At 42.8% G+C, this 22,500-nt stretch overlaps 1 protein-coding gene across 4 annotated transcripts in view; it reads right to left on the bottom strand.

The window, feature by feature from the left end:
* The window catches only part of GBE1 (1,4-alpha-glucan branching enzyme 1), a 202,961-nt gene that overhangs the window by 138,106 nt on the left and 42,355 nt on the right, over positions 1 to 22,500 (bottom strand). For all 4 annotated transcript variants that reach the window (XM_068266113.1, XM_068266114.1, XM_068266115.1 and 1 more), the window contains 2 exons: positions 15,252 to 15,421; positions 4,246 to 4,361 (listed from right to left, as the gene is read on the bottom strand). In XM_068266113.1, the coding sequence (XP_068122214.1) occupies positions 4,246 to 4,361; positions 15,252 to 15,421 (286 nt within the window). The remainder of the gene's footprint in view (positions 1 to 4,245; positions 4,362 to 15,251; positions 15,422 to 22,500) is intronic.

Raw genomic sequence — 22,500 nt, 5'->3', positions numbered from 1 at the left:
AATTTTTTGTTTCACTGCAAAATTATTTTGAAAAAAAACTTATATGGCAATAGAGAAACTGAAAATAGGTTGTTTATCGGCTCATGGAAGAGCAGATGCCAAGATAAAGAATATTGTTTAAATGCCAGAGAGGATAATTATTTTTTTTCCTACTAAAAATTGGTGGGACTGCATTGGAACATCACCTCCATATAGGCCGGATTTAGAGCTCTGCCATTTCTGAGATCCCTGTTCTACTTACCAGGAATGGTATTTCTATGAATTCATTTAGATGGCTGGATACGAGAGATGACATCAGCACACAATGGCCTCAATTCACTAAGCTTATCTCCTGTCTTTAATAAGATTTCTAGAGTGGTCACCACTGAGGCATGTCGTAATCAGGAAACATTTTACCTCAGGCAAACCTAAAGTTAACTCTTCTGTCTTTAAGTTAACTCTTCAATCCTTAAAATAACTCCACAGGTAAAGACAGGCTGTTTATTAAGTGGAGTGAAAATAACTACAGAGGAGGTAATTTAAGGAATGAAGAGATAAGATAACTCACTTACTGTGTGGAGGTAAGTTTTCTCTCGCCTTATTATCTCCAGCATGATCTTAGTGAATTGAGGCCAATGTCTCAGTCAAAAGTATAACAAACACCTTCCACTTAGTTATGGTCAAGGAAATCTCCGGGGAACCCAATGTGAGGGAAAAGACCTAAAAATACTAGGGCAAATCACACTAAACATTGCTTTTTAGTAGGAGGGCTTTTCTGTCCCTTTCAATCCCTTATACTTTCCTTGTGGTTTTGTGTCACCTCGAGCTGCTTGGGTACTCTGTTGTATTGGTCCAAGCCCTATCCCATAGAGTCAGATCAATCCCTGCCATGCACTGAGGAGGACCAAGAGTCTGAATCAGGCTGTCTACATGTGGGGTTGGTGTGGCTCTGTAACACTTAAAGCTATAGGCGTGCTAGACACCAGCGGTTCTGGATGCAGGCCTGGTTTCAGGGGTATAAAGAGATAATTTGCATATTCAGCAGCAGTGCATTGTGGGAACCACAGATGTTTACCTAAAGGGGCACTACTACAGTAGGTAGTATAATTATGACAGAAGCAACAGGTTTTGGACTAGTCCATCTCTTCATGGGGGGAATCTCATGGATTTATTTATTTTCAAAAGCACTTAGTGAATGGCAGTTGCTCTGTCCAACTGCCAAACTGTGCAGCAAGCAGGGAAGCTGGCCAGCATCATTGTTTAAATCCTTTTTAGGGAATATCTTTATAAAGAATAAAAGCCTTGCTGAGAATCCCCTATGAAGAGATAGACAAGTCCAAAACCTGTCACTTCTGTCAGATTTCTACTACTTACTGTAAGTGACAGCATTACAGGAGAAAAAGTAATTTATGGCTCATTTTACTCTGGAAAAAAAAAAAAAAAACATACTTCGTGCCCCTTTAAAGCTGAATTATCACAAATACCTTCTGTTTTAACCACCCTGCTGGGCCGATTTTGATAAAATAAAAAGCAGCACACGCAGCCGGCACTTTGCCAGCCGCGTGTGCTACCTGATCGCCGCCGCTCAGCGGCGAAAGAGGGTCCCCCCAGCCGCCCGAGCCCTGCGCAGTCGGAACAAATAGTTCCGGCCAGCGTTAAGAGCTGGATCGGAGGCGGCTGACGTCAGGACGTCGGCTGACGTCACTCCGCTCGTCGCCATGGCGACGAGTAAAGCCAAACAAGGTAGGCTGCTCATTGCAGCCTTCCTTGTTACTTCTGATTGCCGGAGGCGATCAGAAGAACGGATTCGGAGCGCCACTTTCAGTTGGCTGCATGAAATAGTTTTTTTTTTTATTTAAAAAAAATAAAACCCTCCCGCAGCCGCCCTGGCGATCTCAATAGAACGCCAGGGTGGTTAAGAATGCACTAAGCATTGCTTTTTAGTAGGAGGGCTTTTCGGCTGCTTGGGTATTACTGATATAATGATATGATAACCCACTCAGGAACCACCACACACACACTATAAACAGCACAAGCCATAGGTTTACGGACCTTCCTTTGGTTTAGTGGTACTTCACGGCATACCTTTGCATTTCCAACTAAACACAGCATGCATAATTGGCAGAACACCTCTACAGCCTTCCTCTATTACAATGCAGCTATTTGCCAAGATTGTATTTGCACTTTGATTTCTAAAGCAAATGTAAAATAGTCAAGATAACTAATTTCCTTCCTGCAGGGCAAGCAAGTCATTATATTGAAATGCAATTCCGGGATCTTGACATCAGCTGCGTACATATTTTACAAAGAGTTCAACTAATCAAGGAAGTTTGCCACAATTGTAATTTGCTTGGAACTTGACGCCGGTTAGCGCCCAGGAATTAAAGTCTCTGCAAACAAAAAAAATGTGAAAACTAAAAAAATGCTTCAAAGCGTTGTAAAAACATTTAGCGAATTGATTGAATAAATAAAGCGGAACCAAATTAACTCAATGAAGGTGTAGAAGGCCAGCGTATAGCAAAGTTGGATGGAAAACACGACACCCAGACCAAAGCTCACCGAAATGAAATTGTAGGTTATGCTGATTGCTGGAGCCATAAGTATAGGATCATAAAGTCGAACAGCAGGTAGAATTGTACTTCAGTTTTGGATTTTATATTTTATGGAAAATGGTTAGGCCCTATTTTTGATTTCTATTTACTGTATTAGTTATTTATTTTTTTGAATGGGAAGTGTTACAACTCTTGGCAAGTTATTATCGTTGTCACTTATTTCTTGTAGTAGGAACAAACACCAATGTGCATATTATGCGAATTCTCTTTGCCTACTAATCCTGTTACCAGAGTCACATGATCAGAGATGGTGATAGTTGGTCAATGAAACAGCTTGGTGTGGGAGGAATGGATGTCAGCAGTTTAGCAGGGGGAAAGTGCAACTTGTTCATGTTTTATCCAACCTGAGCCTGCAGGTCAACATCGTTACTACTTGCAGGCAAAAAAAAAAAAAAGACAGCACCAACTGTCATTATCGATAAACACAATCTCTAACAATGTGATAGGTTGAGATATTGCTTGCTTTAGCAGTTGGAAACAGCTGTTACTCCCCACAACGCAACAAGGTTCACAGACAAGAAACTCAAGTGCATGGCCCTGACATGACACTGTGGGAGGGGTTTACCAAAACATCTGCCACATATATCCCCCCTCCCGGTCTATTTGAAAAAAGGAAAAACTTCTATCCTCAGTTAAAGTGAACATGAACTCTTGCACAGGACAGAAGTTGTCCTTTAAAGTTCCTCTTTAAGCCTCAGTTTCACTTCATGCAATATGTATAATGTTTTCAAAACTTTGAATTACAGTATGTCAAAAGATTTGTTTTACTTTAAAGTCAGCCTAATGCCTGTTACACACCATGCAATTTCTCATCAGATAGATGGGTCGATAGATAATTTTCGGATCGGATTTACCATCGTTTTTCTGATCAATTTTCTGATCACTTCCATGGAAATCGATCAGAAAGCAGATTGGACCTGTTGGAAATTATCTATTCGACACATCTATCTGATGAAAAATTGCATGGTGTGTACAGTAGCAGGTTTAAATCTTAATGCCAAAGTCCATAAATGAGATAATCTCCCAAAATGGCAAACAATCTATTGGGTTGTGGTCAATTTTCAACCAAAGTCTACTTGCTCTCAATTAGATTACAGTAGAAATCCGATTGAGAACTGATTGAATGCATTGTACCTCTCACAGCTGGGCCGTGTATTGCAGCCGTGATCCTCTGCTGCCCCCCCCACCCCCCTTTTCCCCACAGGAAGCAATTGTTTACCTCCTGATTGGATATCCATCAGGTCACAATTCTCCACCATGTTGTCTATTTCATCTTGGTTAGAGATTGCAGTGAACCATTATCGTTGAATTCAGAGTAACATTCAGAGCGACATCACAGGGCAATTGATGGTCTAGTCACTCCTTTATCAACATGATTGGTCCTCCTTTGGATGAAATAACTACACAAAATTGAGCAATTAGGATGTTCCAGGCAGCAGATCCCCAGCAGATTTCCGTGACAGAATCAACTGAAAAAGCAATATGTGTATGGCCAGAAAAAGAGCCTTACTACCTTTCACCAGGACAGGAGAACCAATGTGATCCCATAAATCTGGCATGAATGTATGAAATACTTGTCTAGAGCTCGCAGCCTGAATCATATAATTATATATATATATTCATTCAACATCTGCTGCAAGATGGAGTCACCTACCTTTAGCTTTGAGCCATGCTGAATGACTGGAGAATGATGGTCATTTGGTGGAATATGCAATTCCCATTTCCCAAAATCCGATTTGTTATATGGATGTGAAGAAGGGTTCCAGTTGTCTGAAATAGAGATAAACATTGGATAGCGATACACATACAATGAAAGGGTTTGAACACACCTACAGCAGTTACTAGTACAAGTAGTCCTGGGCGAAACAAACAAAATAGGGACTGAAGGTTAGTTCCTAGCCGGAATATGTCCATAAGTTGAAGCATTGTGCCATCTCTGTCTCATATACCACCTCTATGCCCCCCCCCCCCCTTCCAGTGTCCCCCTCTGTCACCGCTGGTCCCTCCTGCATGTCATTTTACCAGTTTAAAACCCATTTTTTTTGTCTATTTTTAAATCGATTTTTTTTTTAAACTACAAGGTCTTTTTGAAAAATGTTTTTTACTTGTTCCCACAGAATCAAATTTCTAATTTTTGGGGCTACCTGTATATTGCTGATGCGTCCACTGAAGCAGAGGATAACCTTCATTAACCATAAAGGGGTATAGAGGCTGACATTTATTTTCTTTTAATCAATGCATATTGCCTGGCTGTCCTGCTAATCCTCTGCCTCTAATACTTTTAGTCATAGACCCTGTACAAGCATGTAGATCAGATGTTTCTGACTGAAGTCTGACTGAATTAGCTGCATGCTTATTTCAGGTGTGTGAGTCAGACTCTGCTGCAGCCAAAGGAGGCAGGACAGTCAGGCAACTGGTATTGCTTACAAATAAAATAAATATGGCAGCCTCATCTCCCTCTCACTTCAACTCTTGTTTGAAGAGCAGCACTTCCAGTTACATTGCTTTACAAGGAACTCCTGCAAAGGAATCTTTAAAGTCCTCATCAGGGTTTCCTATTGGTCTATGCACTGAGGTATCCCTCTATTCAGTGCATAGTCCAATACACAACTTTGGCAGGAAATTCAAATATGTTTTTGACAGTGCTCCTAATATAACTGCAGAAAATGATCCCCAGCATAATGCATCTTTAAATCTTCTGCACTCGGTGGTCCTTTAATCTAATCAAGGGGAATCTTCCTCAAGGAAGATTCTCCTTGGTCCAGCCAATAGACCAACAGGAGAGCCGTGGTGGGAGATTTGTGGGGTTCTCTATTGCATAGGTAGTCCAGATATTGTGGTGAAGACAGCCTCGCAGTGCAAAAAGTTAGAAAAAAAGAAGACAGAAGACTTGAAGAGCAGAATAGAAGTACAGATGACTACAAGAAAAGTAAGATTAAGTTTATATATGAAAAGGCAACAAGATAGAAATATAAAATACAGAAGAAAATAATGTCAGTAAATAGAAGTACAGTATACAGAAGAGGAAACAAAATTACAGAAGAGAAAAAAGTAATTTTAAAGTTAGGTCTCATTTCTATCAAGTTTGAGCATTTAACTGCCTCCAAACCGCCTATCATCAACAGGCGTCAGGTGGCTGGCAGCCCCAGGACTGTGTAACACCAAAAGGCGTCAAGTCCTGGGGCGGGGTTTTGCAGGCGATTGTGCGCACCGATGCGCCCGCATCTCCCCGTGGCGACTGCCGCTAGGAGACTGTTAGACAGCAAAATGTCGACGCAGTCTATTTAAATTGTACAGCGCTGCGATCTCCCCTCTGCGCTCCCTCTGTTCCCCTGATCCCTCAGTGCCCCCCTCTGTGCTACTTCTGCCCCCACTGTGCCCCTATGCCTCTACCTCCCTTTGTGCCTCTGTCGTAATGATGATCATAATGTGCTAATTTCGCTTACAGAAAATGTAACATAAAATTTTGCAATTACGATTTTGAAATTGAATTGATTTTTTTTGCAATCCACCCAAACTTCCAGAAGGCCCCAGCACCTTATCACAGGTTTGCTTTAAAATGCATAAAAATTTAAAAAAAAAAAAAATTTTCTTTGAATTTTTTTACAATTTATTTTCTCAAAAACTACAAGGGCTATTTGAATAAAAAAAAAGTGACGAGCTCCCACAAAATCACAGAATTCGGGCCGTTCATATCGACGGGTCATTCATAAGTCAGGGAGGGAGTACCTGTATAGGCAAAAACATCTCCCTGTACGATGAAAGAGGCATTAGCGCATTTCCACATTTCAGTTATAAACACAGCATACATAAAACAGCTTCATTGCGTCTACTATCCAGCGTGACTGACATTCAGCATTCCCAACACATCACCAGGTGCTCTATTCACTATGAAACCATCTCTGTCAATATTTTTGCTGGAGGCAAACGTCAGACATTCAGGTACCAAAGTTCACTCTGAGATTTAAGTTCCTCTGTTCCAGACAAATAGGAAGCTACCCACGGTGACTAAGGGAGCGGCGGAGGGAACAATAATCTACATGCAGTAGGTAGAAAACGTACAAGCGGCATCAATTTTACTGCTGCAGCAGCAGGTTTCAGAGTAAATGTGATGGGCTCTCTGCAGGAAGCGGCTCTGCAGCCCTCAAATTCTGAGATAAAGGGCTGACAGATCAATTCTTTTCACTGAAAATGAGGAAAACAAGTAAAAAAGAAAAAAATATTTTTTTTTTCATTTTTATAACAATGCACTTTGTATAGAAAATATAGCCATATAAACACAGAGATAAAACACGGCTCAATTAAATATGCCACCGTGATAAACCAGCATTCTTCATACTGTATTAGTGGTGGCAAATATTATCACTGCTGGAGGTGTGTGGAGGTAGGTAGGTAGGTAGGTTTGTGTGCAGTGGTGTAGCTAAGGGCCCCAATACAAGTTTTACATTGGGCCCCTATAAAGCAATTGATATGGAGCACCAAAATCTGCCAAAAACAGCTCCAGTGACAGTTTTGAGCAGGAGGAGGAGGAGGAGGAGAACCGTTTGCTAATGATTACCACTATTCAAAGCACATATAGGAGGTGATCATTACCAGCATAGAACCAATGAAAAGCTAATAGAGCAATTGAAGGAGGGCCCTTGACGGGCCCCTCTGGTCCAGAGGCCACAGTATGGTCGCTACCTCTGAATCCCTTATTGCTACACCACTGCGTGTGTTTTCCTTATCTAAAGGAAGCCTATGCATCACCCGATGAGTGGCCAGATCGACCAATTGATAGATCCCTCTTTGATCCAAGTCAATCATTGAGGGATCCATTGCCTGGCCCCACAGCAATTTTTGGTAGACTGCAGCATGAAATTTACTGGGAGTTGACCTGTTGCCACCACCTGCCAGGGCCGCCGTCCAAGTGTAAAGTGCCCCCCCCCCATGCATTTAAATCTCACCTCACCGTGTTTTGGATTTGAATGGTTACAAGCGCTCGTAGTGACTGAAGACACTGCAGGAGGCCAGAAGTCATGCTGGCGGAGAGGAGACACACTGACCGGGGGTTCATTGTGTCCGTCAGTCATCGCGATATCAAACACATTTACCATTGGCACCTGATCGAGCCCTTGCGACAGAGATTTTTCCGCCATTCCAATGCACAGATTTCAGATGGAAAGCGATTTAAAGATCAATCAGGTGCCCATGTTGCGACACAGATTCTCTTACGATTCGATAAAATATTCAAAATGGAATGTCATCGGGTTGCACTATTGAGTAATTTTTGAGCACCCTAAAATAGGCATAAAGGCTGCCATTGATAACCATGTGAAAGTGCCAGTTACCAGGCTTTTTGGGGGATTAGCATTTCCTGAGCATCATGCCTTTAAAAAACTGAATTATCTTTGTAGTGCAGAGCACTCCCGGCGACGGGAGCACAATCATGAGATCCTGACCCAGCCGCGGGTGAAGATCTCACATAGGGGAAGGCAGAGGCATTGCCTCCACCCCAGACTTCTGGGGGCTGGAAAAAGCCCTAGGTGAGTCAAACGTTTTATTTTTCAGATGACCTCATGTATCCTTTATTCAAGCATTGAACCAGATTTGGGTAGATGGGTAAGATTTGACTACACACAATTCAGCAGCTGCAGTCATCCCTAACGGATCTAAACATTACTTGGCATAGTCAGAACTTTTGTAGCAATGAAACATTCTCTAAAAGGTCTCTGCAGCACACTATGCCTGAAAAAAGCTTCCAAGAGATTTGAGAAAGATACTGAAACACACAAAGTAATTTCTAAAACTCTGGGATTTCAGCAAACCACTGTGGTAGAAATCATCTAAAAACAGGAAAATATTGGAACAGAAGTATATCTGCCCAGGAGAGGCTGTCATAAAGAAGTTACCAACAGAGAACAGAAAACTCACATGGGAAGCCTCAGATGCACTTAGACAAATGTGTAAGGAGTGTAGGCCTCTCGGCATGGCTAAATGTCATGGTTTAGGTTTCCACCATTAAACAGACACTGGTCAAATACTGTATTCACGAGAGAATGGCAGGTTGAACGCCACTGTTAAGCAAAGCACTTTAATTGTGCAAAGAAACTTTAAGTTAACGTTTTTTGCACTGATGGAGTAAAACATTTACGAATTTTGTAAACGGGAGGATTGACTGTCCCTAACCTTTAGTTGGTCATCAAGCCAAACTGATATCTGGAAGAAGGTCTTGACCAGGGAGGCAAGAGAAAACCAAATGGTCACGCTAAAATTCCTCTGCTGACATTAGACAACCTGTTATTGAATCCAAGGCTTCCAACAATTCTCACTATCCTTGTCCTGATTTATGCCTAGTCCCAATTTGATTCTGAAGATCCATAAACTGTTTTTTGGACTTCACGGCTCATTTTGTGTCCTAATGAAGTAGTATACGCTGTGGGCCTATAAGTTTTCACATACACTGTATGAAAGCAGGCTGATGGGATAATCTGTTAATATTTTCTGAAATCAAATCCAAAACACTAAAAAAAAAAAAAAAAAAAAAAAAAAAAAAAAAGTTCTGCATGCTATTTGCCTGTATATTTTAGTTTCAAAGTATTTAATTACATTTTTGACAAAAAGTAATTGCCTGTATATTTTAAATGCATGCTTGATTTCCCTAGATTGTCACCTGTTGGTTTGATTGGCAAGCTTTACTATATTACAGCATAAAAACAGGAATGATGCAAAGATAAAAAGTGTATAGAAGCCAAGACAGGAAACTACTTTAATTTTAGAGGTTCATTTACTGCAGCATGGTTTTAGAAACTTGCTAGTAAAACCAGCAGATGGTGCTCAAAAATAGGTGAAATGTTCAATTCTAAAATGCAAGTTTTTCAGTGCTAAAGAAAAAAATGAATTGGTTTCAGCATACATCCACGTTCTATTCCATTTAAGGAATGGCACAATGGCATTCTAGGTTAAAAACGATACACTAGTAGCACCCCCCCCCCCCCCCCCCCCGCTCCATGCCTACCACAGATAAAAAGTATTGCAATTATGAATATAGACTATGCCTCTGTGTAAAATAAACTATACAAATTTAGCTTTTTCAAAAACACTATCAGGAGTTATTAAATTAATTCTTCAAAATCTGGCCAGAATTATTAGATGGTCAGAAATGCTATATAAGCTACTGATAACGTAATCATCTTCTTTCTGGATTCTTAACCCTTAGGGTCCTTTTACACTTAATGCATTAGTGTGCGTTGGTATGCGTTTTTTCCATAGCAGTGCATTGTGAAAAAACGTTCAGCTAAAACGCGTATAGTGGGAACTGAGCCATTGGAAAACATGGGCATTACTTTGAAAATAAGTTTTCTTTCAGTTATAACGGAGAGCAACTGATTAAGTGTAAAAGGGCCCTTATAGTAAGAAAAAAATGAACAAGGCTTAGTTCTATGTAGGCTTGGGACTCTACATACCCGTTTACCTCACATCATATAACTTCACGGACCCTTCCAAAATATGTCCAAAGTGTTCATGATCATTTTACAGTACGCCCGGTTGACATTAGCGCTATAAAAACGGTCCGTTCCCAGATCGGAAGGGAATGGATCGAAACAGATGCGAATGGATCCAATGTTAACCTATGGATCCATTCACATTCGCCCGTCCAAACGAATCCATCCCGCACGATCCGCTGAACGGACCTCAAGTTTCCGGCAAGTTTCCTCCTGCAGAAATTTTTCCGGATGGCTGAGCCCAGCAGAATGGAAACGCAAGAAATACTACATTGGGGGCAATGAGAAAATAGACCGTTTCTTCACACTAGCGAAGAAACAGACCGTTCTATGCAGCAAAATCCACTTTGGGGATGGGGGGGAATATGGGGAAACGGAGCGGAAGCAGCTGAAGGCAAACTGAGTGAAAACGGATCATATTGACTGGTAATCAGATACGATTTGACGGGTCTGCTTGCCATTTAACGCAAGTGTGAACCGGGTCTAAGACAAGCAAAGCATCATCAAATCTCCACCAGCTTCATAGCCTACCGAGTGTGTTCCAGATCTGCTGGGCCACCACGACTGTGAAGTTCCTGATACCCACAGACTGAGACCACCTAACTGTAACAGCTGAGGGTCAGAAAAACCAGCTAGGTTTAAAAGCCAGCAAAACTGGGCTGGTGAGAAACCTTCTATTTCCCAACATGGATTTGTGCTGAATGTGTTTTATTTTTTGAGAGGGGGGGGGGGGGGGGGGATACTGTATGAAGATAAATATGAAGTTGCCAAAAAAATGAATTTGACTCTTCTTCTCTATGTAGGAACAACTCCAATACTGATTTGGATACATCTGTATGCAGTCTGACTTGATTTTTGGTGTCCATACATTGGCAGATGGGGCAGCAGGTAGATGCCTCTCTGGCTGAATCTGATCAGAGAGGGATCTATTGCTGTGTGTGCACATATTTCCAATAGATTTCAACATGAAGGTTTATTTTCGCTTCAGGTTTGCTTCTAATGGGACCCTGAGCAGACGCTGTGGGTTTGCATATAAGCATAGCTACGGCTATTTGATAAAGAGCAGACACTCACCGGCCCCTTATGTAAGCGGTCATGTTCCCGGGCTGGCCGCTATAAATTACATTGTAACTGGTGACTCTGACAAAGTCGCGCTGTAACCCCGGAATAAGAAGCCTGCAGGTCCTCTCTGCGCATGCACAGGTTTCCTGGCTTCTTATTCCACACAGGCTGGTTTCACACTGTATATTGGCGTTAGTGATGCAGAGCCTCGCGCCTGCCACACCGCATCACCCCGCCCCGCCAAAAACAGGCCTTCAGGGAACACTGCAATAGTACAGTGTTACCTGTCAGGCAATCAGCCAAGCAGGAAGTGACAGGCGCTTGCAGTCACTTCCTGCTTTGGGTATGTGGAAGTGCATGGAAGCATATTGTAAAAATACGCCCCCGCGCATGCGCGCCGCCAACTTTTTAAAAGAGCCTGTGTCGCCATAGACTAACATGATTTCCGGGCCAATACAGATCGCCGCAGCTCACCGCAGGTGCTGTGCGGTAAACTAGGTATGCCCTAGCGTTAATACGGGCACTTCTGGCACAGAGTATCGTAACATGGGAAGTATGAACCTCCCCATAGACTTGCATTAGGCGGTAGTAGCAGTGCGCCAATTGGCCGCAGCGCACTGGGCCAGTGTGAAAGGGCTCTCAATGTGTAAACTGCAATATGACGGGCGGCAGAGGGAGGTGGAAGCCAGGAAGATTGCGCATGCACAGGCTTTCTTTTCCGGGGTCACCAAGCAACTTTATGTCAGAGTCGCCAGTTACAATGTAATTTATAGGAGCCAGCCCGGGAGCAGGATCAAATACATAAGGGTCGGTGAGTGTTTACTCTATAACAAATAGCCGTGGGTATGCTTGTATGCAAACCCCCAGCGCCTGCTAAGGGTCCCTTTAATACGGTGTTAAATTAAAAAAAAAAAATAAGTCATATTATCGGTTTCTGGCACCGCTAATACAGCGTCTCTCTTGTTAAATAAACCCTCCCTAAAAAGCTCTATTCTGTGTTGTGCAGGCCCTTAAACATGAAGGATTTGGATGTAATTAGTAAATCTCATCACATGTGGGAGAAAGTCAGAGAATGGAAAACGGACTAATCAAAAAACAATGTCGCCTTGGAGGGCACTTCAAATAATTACAGCAAACAAAAAGTTTCTGCGACTTCAAAACCCCCATTCCTTCCAGTCTGCAGAACACGCTTCTAACTCACATTATGAATACTTTTTACCATAATTTTCTAGGCAGTAACGTCCAACAGATTAATTTAAAACAAAGAAACTGAATATTTCCTTTGATAACAATTCAGAGTGTTATTTTGTTGAACCGTAATCTATATGATAGTGAAACTGGGAAAAAAATGAATTTATATTAATTAGGGTTCATTTGTTCAATTATTCTCTCGGCTTTCCAGAAAAATAACGGGATGACCATGTCTGCTGCCCTGTGGAAAAACTTGAGTATCAATTTACAAACCATTTTAAAGAGTACCACAAGCAAAGTGTAACGGAGATGGGTGGAAAAAAAAAAATGTATACATACCTGTGGCTTCCTCCAGCCCCCTCCGGCCTGATCACTCCCTCGCCACCGTCCTCTACTGCCTGCATCTCCCGCAACTGGCCCTGGTAAGTCGTCCAGTCGGGGACAGTTGGCGCAGGCGCAGTTCGGCTGTGCGTGCTCCCTCATTTCTCTCCCATGACCTGGAGCGTTCTGCGCCTGTGCGCCCCCAGAAGAGCCCGTGCGTGACTTTCCAGGGCCAATTGCAGAAGAACCAGGAGGCGGAGGACAGTGCGAGTGAGTGATCAGGCCGGAGGGGGCTGGAGGAAGCGCCAGATGTGTACACTTTTTTTTATTTTCCCCCATTTCACAGACCCTTTAAATCAAAATTAAAAAATATAAAAATCCTTAGTTTCTATAACTTATGTCTTCCTCTTATAAGTCTCCACAAGCCCCTGAGGTCCAACAAGCGCACTTGCTGTACACTGTCTAACAAGGTCGAGCATCGTCGCCTACTTCAAATTCCAGTATCCCCCTGCTGGGCGGTAAAGGACGCGCTTGGGTGATTTAAATGTCCAACAAGTTCCATTACCCATACAAAACAGTGGCGATTCCCATCAAATATAGGCAACACCTTTTCAGCTGCTCAAAACAGGTGAAAAAGTCTATTGCCTGCATCCTGCTGGCTTTTTTAGGCATCTGGAAGCCCCCTTTACTAAGAACAACAAAGACGCCTGTGTTTTAAGTGGGTAAAGGGAGTCTTTTCTGACGCCCTACTTATTTTCAGCGTATGAAAAAAAAGAAACTTCCTCAACGCCATCTGCTGGGACCACCTGTCTCACTCCACAGAGGATGATTCTCGTTGCTCCAACTAGTGGACAAGCCCTGGTGAAAGCTATAATGGTGCTTTTGGCAGGGCTTCAGAAGGATGAGAGGGGGACGACACTGGCAGCAGTCACAGTGGGTCTGGTGGGCAGTGCAGAAGGGGGAGCAATGGTGCCAGCAGAGACTGGCATGCTGTGGCGAACATCAGGAAAGCTCCAGGAATCCTGCTGGCTCTAGCAACAGATGTCAGGTGACAGCGCCGAGTACGCATGCATCTCCCAGGGGTGCTAAGCAGCAGTATCATGGTTTTGATAGAGAGCTCCACAGCACAAATACCTTGGTCCCCATAACCCGGGATACAAGAGCATCGCTCAGACAAAAGCTGTTATCCGCCTCTGACTGAATCCAATCCTAATGTCATTTTCTCCCTTATCCCTTTTCTCCTCTTAGAAACTGCACTGTCATATCTAGCTTGCTTTGCAAACACATAGATCATATTACAGCAGCTTCTGCAGAAGGGTGAGGTGTATTTCCCTTCTCAGCCTCATGTCACACTGAACTTCCCTCAGCCAATGAGTGCAGAGCAGGAATGTGGGAGGGGAAATAACACGCTTCTCTCACCCGAGCAATGTACCAGAATAGAGCCAGGCTGACTGAGATGACAATAATTAGCGCAGAAACATTTATGCTTATGTTGGAATACTTGCATTGCAGGGTTAGTTTAGACAGCATAATTAGCATAGAGTAGTGGGTAAATGGAATTTGATTTTGTGGCTGACAATCCCGCTTTAACCCCCCTGCCGTTCCAATTACATCGGCAAGGGGGCGGCGCAGCACTCTTTTTTTTTTTTTTTTATTCATGTAGCTAGCCTAGCGCTAGCTACATGATAGCCACTGACAAGCAGCATCCCCCTACCTACTTCGATCGCCGCCGGCGATCTTTGCAAGCAGGAAATCCCGTTCAGAATGGGATTTCCTGCTCGGCGGGATGACGTCACCAACGTCATGGACGTCAGAGGGAATCCTGATCCACCCCTCAGCACTGCCTGGCACTGATTGGCCAGGCTGCGCAAGGGGTCTGGAGGGGGGGGGGGGGGGCGGCGAGTAGCGCCGAATGATCGAGGTATGCACGCAGCTAGCAAAGTGCTAGCTACGTGCAATTAAAAAAAATTTGAGAAAAATCGGCCCAGCGGGGCATGAGAAATCCTCCTGCGCCAGTTACCCTGAGCGGAGCTTGGGATAACCGGCAAGGAGGTTAAGAGAGTGGCCACCCCCAATACATCACGGTTGGGGCGGGTTATAATTCTTCACCTGCTCCTTCATGACGCCCACCATTGTACGTTTCATTTCGACTTTCTTACTTTCCGATTTTAGTGACATATTGCGCGCTATTGGGCTGCTGTTGTCTCTGTTTTTTTCCCTTACGTTATGAGGTCACCTTATTCCCTCTTCGAGATCAGCAACTACCAGCACATAATAAAGAGGTAGAACAGTCTTCTACTTACAGCGGATGCACCTTTATGAGCTTACTGCCTAGAAATACCAGGTACACAAATCAAATTTTATATTGCTTGGAAGCGAGTCTATCTACCAATAACCTGGGTAGCCATGAACTAAACATGACATGACTACTGTCTGCAGTTGGTACCCTCTTCTCTGTAACGAAGGGAAATGCCAGCTTTGCAACTTCAGCTATAGGACTGCTCAGTGATTCTCAGTCCTTCAACAGTTTCTTGGTTCATTAAAAAAAAAGGAAATAAACTGAGCAAGAGACATTTTAAACACTTCTCTTATAAGCACTTACTGAAATCGCCAGTAAGGGAAACTGCTTCGGCTCCCGGGGCCCATTCTTTGCAGTAGATTCCCCCATCTGGCTGGGTGTGGATGCCAAATGATTGGTAACTTCTTGAGAACTTCTCCAGACCGCCCTCACATCCCTCGAGGTTGGTTAAATACTTTTGAAACAAGGAATACCTGCAAAGACAAGTCATGGAGGCCACATTAAACAAAGCAATCCCGTATTTCCCCATCCTTCATTTTTTTCCCCTCCAATTCAGACACATCAAGCTTAATACTAGTTGAAATACTAAATCGTTCAGTATATTTTTAAGCATAATTAGACCAGTGAATAGAGCTAACATAAACAGTTGAGAATAGGGATGATCAATGAGTTGGAAATATTTCCGCGTTCATGCAGTATTATGTAAAACTGTATGCAAATACATGCAGTTTGAAAATGGACCAGTTTAAACCTTGGTGGGGCATGACTGGTCCATTTTGAAGCTGCATAAATTTGCATTCAAATGTACATAATCCTGCATGAACTTGGAAATATTTGCATCTCATTGATCATCCCTAGCTGATAAATATTAAGGAAGCCTCCGTAGAAGCGCTGTATAGCGCAAAACAGCCATCAGGCATCCAGTGCCCAGCACCCACCACCACCCACGCCTCTTCTCACAGGGTATGTGCTCCACCAATTGCAACTTTATTTGATGTTGTATATTTGCACATCTGCACTTTATGAAGTTGTAGCAATAAATTGAACATCTGCAGCGGTGCCAGCTTTTCCATTTCCTTTATTCGTCTGTTATCTAAACTTCAAGCTTAAGCACGCTAAAGAGGTTTCTAAGAAGGGGTGTATTTGAAGTCCTCCATCTAATGCAAGTCTCTGGTGTTGAGTTGTATATGTTTGCCGCTGTAGTGCCAACCTTCTACTTCCTTTTGCTTGTAAATAATAAGGAGGGAGAAAGTTGTAAGTCAGTAGTTAAGTCTTAGGTTTCGTTTACATTGGGTGCATTGAAAAACGTGTAAAAGCGCAGGATAAAAAAAACGCATTCGCTTTAGTGCGCATTTCAGTGTGTTGCGGTGCACTTTTTTAAGCATGTTTTGCTTACTGTAGCAGTTGTCAATAAAGCTTTGTTTTCGTATGTAAATGTATTTTTTTTTTCAAATAGGTGCAAAAAAGCATGCGCTTCGAAGCGCTAAAAAAGCGCACCCATTCACTTGCACTGATGTGCACTTTACAGCTCAACGCCCAGAAATGCATGCAACACTTTTTTTGTAACGCAGCTCAGCGCAGTGCATAGATGGGAACCATGCACATTTAATTACAAGGGAAAATCAATACCTTGCACAACATGCAGGGCAATGTGCAGTGAAAAGCGCAGAGAAATGGCCCTGATGGGAACGAGGCTTAACTATCAGTTCAGCCAACTCAAGCTGGGTTTGGCTGAAATCTAGTTGGGAAAAGAAGTCTTGTATTAAACATTTTGTTACACCTATATAAGGAGGAAAAGGAAACAAAAGTAGGAGGAAAAAAACAGGAGCCAAGTTTATGTTCTTAGGCCCTGTTCACACTGCACGCGTTGCCGTCCGGATTTCAGCCACGCGTGCAGGAGGCCGACACACAGGACATCAGAAAGTGCATAGACTGCACTGTCTGATGTTCACACTGCATGCCTTCCGGACCAGTGCGGTCTGGGTACGCACGCATTTTTTTTTAACAAAACACGCGGCTAACCCATTCACTTTCCGTGAGTAGGATCAGCCACGCAATGCATACAAACGCAGATGGTGTGAGTTCGTACGCGTTGGGTTCCGAACGCACGGCCGTCCACATTTGCTGCTGTGAATGGGGCCTTAAAGAGACTCTGTAACAAAATGTTTAGCCTTTTTTCTACTATCCTACAAGTTCCTATATCTATTCTAAAGTGCGCTGGCTTACTGCAGCCTTTTTTAGTTGCTCCATTGCTGTAATAAATCAAATTTACTCTCCTTTGTCAGGCTTGTCGGCCCAAAGAGGAAGTGGCTGTAATGGTTTACAGACTGGAGGAGGTTACTCTGATAGCCCTGCTCTGAGTCTCTGAGTCTTTCACACACTGAAAACTGAGAAAAGCAGAGCTCACACATTCCCTGCTCTCAGTAACTCAGTATCATCTACTGATAAAAGCTGATAATTGTGAGAAGCATAGCTCATAGACTATTGCAGAATGCAGACACGGACCTGCTATCAGTAATCACTACTAAAGATTGCAGCATTCTTTACAAGGTAAAACTTCTTCTCAAATATGAAATAAACGCTAAAGGTTGGATGTATTGTTTAATAATATAACCTTTCATGGAAACTGTAATGCAGTTTACAGGAACATGCAATATTATGATGAACTTCCTGTTTGGCAGCCATATTTTTTGTTTACAAAAACAGTTTATAAAACTGCTTTTTTTGGGCCAGAATCCTGGTGGGGAGCAGCAAAAATGTGACACAGGGGGACAGGAGATGAAAATCTACAGGCTGGTATGTTTATTTATATGGAGGTTTTTAGGTTACAGATTCTCTTTAAAGTCCATCAGTTAAAAATGTACATCAGTGCTTTGTGGAATATTTTGAACGAAAAATTCAGTTCATGGAACTTTGAGCTAAAGAACTAAGACATTTTCCATGAAAATCCCAAATGCATGGGGCAGTCTGGATTTGGACAGAGTATAAACAATGTTGTTTTAAATTTGCTTTTAATGAGTTTTCAACTACGTACAACAGTTTATACAATACTGTAACGTAGAACATAAATATGTAATAACAAAACTAGTAGTGAACATTTTGTACATAAAAACTAGTGACCCGGAAGGAGGAAATAGTAGCGTCACGTGGACAGCGAGTGGAACGCATCGGCTATAGGAGGCATAGGTAAGTTACCCTCCCAAAAAAAGCCGTCTTACCACAGGTCCTTTGTAGCCTCTTACACACTCCTTGGAGTTCTGGTTTACCATGAGCTTGCTGGGAAATCTGTAACTCTGCGTGCTTTTAAAGTCCTACCCCACAGGGCCACATTAATCCATGCCATGAGGATGAGGATCAACCAATCCAAAACAATCTGTATGCATGTTGGATTATGGTGCGCTCATCGCTCCCCCCAGCATAATAATGTTACCTTCCTGTAAATACATATTTTCTTTTTTCTATTTTGGCCCCAACTCTGGAAGCTGACACATCCAGAGCAAGGTCCTCCAGCAACCCGAGACACTAAAGTGCGCCCCTCCATCCCTCCCACCCCAGCCGCCACAAACTGATTGATATTAGACTAAAATGCGCCCAAGGGCCCCCAACACCTTAACCCCTTGTTATCTTGGCTTTCTTACTTCTCCCTGCTTCAAAAACAATAGGGGAATGACAGATGAGTAAGTTGTTCTCCTACACTGCGCCCTGAGGCTGGAGCCTCCCTCGCCTCTGCCTCGGCCTGGTCCTGGACACATCATTGCATTCCAGAGGCTCTAGAGGTAGGTTTAGCTTCCAGGAACAACAAAGGGTGATTTGCATATTCAGCAATGATGAATCATGGGAGGCATCATATGCTCACTCCAATCTGAACAATCGCTAATACTTTAGGTTTTAAGAAAGCAAACTTTTGTTTGGTATTCTTGGTAAAGTCGCACAACTCCCTCTTATGCAGAAAGGGACCTTCGTTAAGCAGAAACCTATTCAGCAAAGAATACCAAGTATGTAATCCGTCCTTTTTAGGCAACTTGGCCAAGAATCAAACAGGACATTCATGTGGGCAAAAATCAATCTGTGCAAAATTACTTCTTTTCATGGTTTCTAATTTAGTTTTGCAATTTTAGCAGAAGCACTTTTGCAATCAGCACAATCGATTTACAAGCAGGACGAGTTACAAAGAGGCAACATGCCTGCAGCTTTCAAATGCAGCAATCTGTATTACCAAGAGAGGGTGTGTGTCCTACAGGCGAGTATTGCTCAGACTGGCCATACAGGAGAGTTATATGAAAGGGCTTATGCTCAAATACATCTTGGGACCCATTTGCATTATTTCCACCACTTTTATAAACGCTATATTTTTTTGTTCCTTGCAGATGAACAATTGATGATCGCCATATATTAAAAAAAACTACTTCCAGTAATAAAGCAAACCTAAAGCAAAAAAACAAAGCCAAAAGAAAACAAACAAAAACCTCAAAAACTAATGATATGAATTGTATGTGTAGTACAGATAATGAATAGAACATTAGTAGCAAAGAAAAAAAAAAAGTCTTATTTTCATCTACTGTATATAGCTTTTTTTATCATAACATTGCATCATTCTGTCATATTTGCAGTTTACAAACCACTCTGGGCCATATGCAATTCACTTTTTCACCTGAGTTTTCTCCTAGGAGATAATAGTTTTTCTTTGATTTAAAATAACTTTCCAGCACTTTTCAACTAAAAAAAAAAGTACCAAAAAGTAGGTGAAAAAGCACTATCAAAATTATTTTGAGTATTTTCTTGCTTTCTGGTGGCTTAAAAGGCATTTTATTGACAAGTTTAAAATTATCACCTATGAGAAAACTCAGGTGAAAACGTGAATTGCATATGGGCCACTGTCTTTTAAGCTATAAAACAGAGCAGAGCTAATGACCCTTTGAACTTCCCTGCAGTACCACCTTATCACAAGCTGTCTCTCACGGTTTCTTGGCTGTTTAAGAAAAGACAACTGTATTGGACCCAAGTTGGGTCGAAAAGCTCTGAGAAGCTCTTTTGCATCGAGAACAACTGAAGTTAGTACCCAGAAGAAGAAGTTCTCCATAGCTGCCAGCACCTGTGCAGGCTCCCTTCACCCCCACTGCATACCACCTTGTCTGTACCCACAGGACCACAATAAAGGTACGGTTTTGTCTGATCCAGTGCAGCTTTTTTACTATTGAATGGTTGTATGTCTCAGCGAGCACGTTTTAGTAGTACCAGTGTTGCGGGGCCACACCACCAGCTGCATCTAGTCCCAATGTCTGTTCCTCTACTGACTTCTACGCTGCTATGGATAGCCAGATAAGCAACGGAGAATCAGAATCACTACTCAAATGCTTTCCTAAGCAACCAATCACCCGGTTACAGATGACAGATAAAGGGCAGGCAGACAGCATCAAATAGTGTTTTCATATCTCATCTTTATGAACTCTCTCACTGTTCAAAGCATGTTCTCACTGTTCTCCTTGCTACTCACCCAGTATAACTCTTTGGTGCGCACAGGACTCATACGTCTCGATTATCCATCAAACGAATAAGCAATTGGCTTTACTGGCGGGTTAACTATAGTGTGGTTCATTGAAAGTTAGTTGACTTGTGGCCCACACACTTAAAGCGAGAACATGCGCAATTTTCCTCTACTAAATCAATTGAAATAATGTTGTGCAGTCATGCTCTAAACCCAAAAATCAATTGTGTTGATCAAAATCATGTGACCAGTGATCAATCGACAAACATTTTTCATCTTGCCCCATCGAGTAAATTGGTTGATTTCTCCAGATAGACATTTTCCACTACTCGAGCACAATGGAACCGGATCTTCCCCAAACATGATCGAATCGAATGGTCAATCGAAAAGGAAAATCGAGTAATGTATGGGCATATTTTGTTATGTATAATTAGCGGTTTTTTCATACAAATTTGTAAGGCATAGCACATAGGCCTCTTGAACTCTTCCTTCTAAACATACTGTATTTTTCAGAATATAAGATGCACTTTCTTCCCCAAAACCAGGGGTGCAAAAAGTGGGTGTGTCTTATATTTCAAAGACAGAGTAAAATGTTGTGTAAAGTGCAGGGAAGCTCTCACCTGATCCTGCTGCCACACTCCTCTCCCCCTGGCTTTGACCTCCTGCAGCTGTGGATATAGCCGCCTGCCGCTATACAGCCCTGGGTCCTCCATTCCGCGTGGCCTCCGTACTTCTGTATTGGTCCTGTACTGTAACAGTAGCGGCGTATGTGCACCACATGTCATGCTTGACCCCAGGGCACGTGCGCTGCCTGTGTTACAGTACAGGACCAATACAGAAGTACGGAGGCCACGTGGAACAGAGGACCCGGAGACGTATAGCGGCAGACGGCCTCCGTGTATAGCAATGTCACAGCTGCATGAGGAGACAAATGGAGACCATCAGCAGGACCAGAGCGAGGGGGAGAGAAGCGCGGCAGCAGGATCAGGTGAGATCAGAGTGCATTATAGTGTAGTGTTAGCGCATTACAGTATAGTGTAGTGAAGCTTACCTAGTGGGGCAGCAGGGGTAGTGTAAAATAGTGTGTACTCTAGTGCTATGTAGCTTAGCTGGTGGGGCAGCAGGGGTTAGTGTAGTGTAGTTTAGCAGGTGGGGCTGAAGAGGTTAGTGTAGTGTAATTGGTGTTAGTGTAGTGTAGCTGAGAGACAGCTTAGGGAGAAAAGGTCCATAAGATGCCCTTGCCCTATAGACACACCAGGTTTAGCATTTTTTTTTCCTGATTTTTTGCCTTTTCAACCTAGGCGTGTTTTATAATCCGGAGTGTCTTATAGTCCGAAAAACATGGTACATTTAGTTAAATTAAAGGAATTCTTACAACTAGAATTTAAAAAAAGGGATCTACGTATCTGGGACTTCCTCCAGCCCCTGGCAGCCAATTTGTCCCTCACCGCAGCTCCAGGGTCCCCTCCGTTGCAGATGCCATCCGCACCAGGTAGGCATCTTCTGTGCCTGTGTAGAACACTCCCAGCCACAGGAGGGCGACCGCGTGCTTGCGCAGAATAGGACGACCTGGCTAGGTTGGCATCTGCAACGGAGGAGACCCCAAGTAAGTAGATTTTTTTTTCCCTCGGATGTTTCCTTTAAATGACCTCTTGTTGGATTGAGCTCAGGTTTTGTTTTTGTTTACTGATGGGTTCTATGAGCTCCTCTCAGGCAGGTAATAAGTCTGACTGAGCAAAATGCCAGTTTCCCACAGCTTGGTAAATAGGTTCTGGTGACAGTAAGAATTTACAGTGCTGCTTGGCAGAACTTGTGTCAGCCTGTGCATCCCCCTTAAGGGAATTATGGATAACCTTCAGGTAAGTCTAGTCTCACGCTTATCTTTTAGATATATGTCTCAGTGTGGATACTCTCATTGCTGGAAATAGAGAAGCCTTGAGGTAGGTCCTGTGGGTTACTATATATCAGTAATTGAGTGCATCTAATATCTCTGTCTTTGATGGTATTTAGACAGGAAGTCTAGCTGGTTTACAGTGAACTTGGGTTGAAGAAGCCATTTCTGTTTTG

This window comes from Hyperolius riggenbachi, chromosome 2 (assembly GCF_040937935.1).
Source record: "Hyperolius riggenbachi isolate aHypRig1 chromosome 2, aHypRig1.pri, whole genome shotgun sequence".
NCBI classification, from domain to species: domain Eukaryota; kingdom Metazoa; phylum Chordata; class Amphibia; order Anura; family Hyperoliidae; genus Hyperolius; species Hyperolius riggenbachi.
The sequence above is the reverse complement of the archived record's forward strand: the minus strand, read 5'-3'. Positions and strand labels throughout refer to the sequence as shown.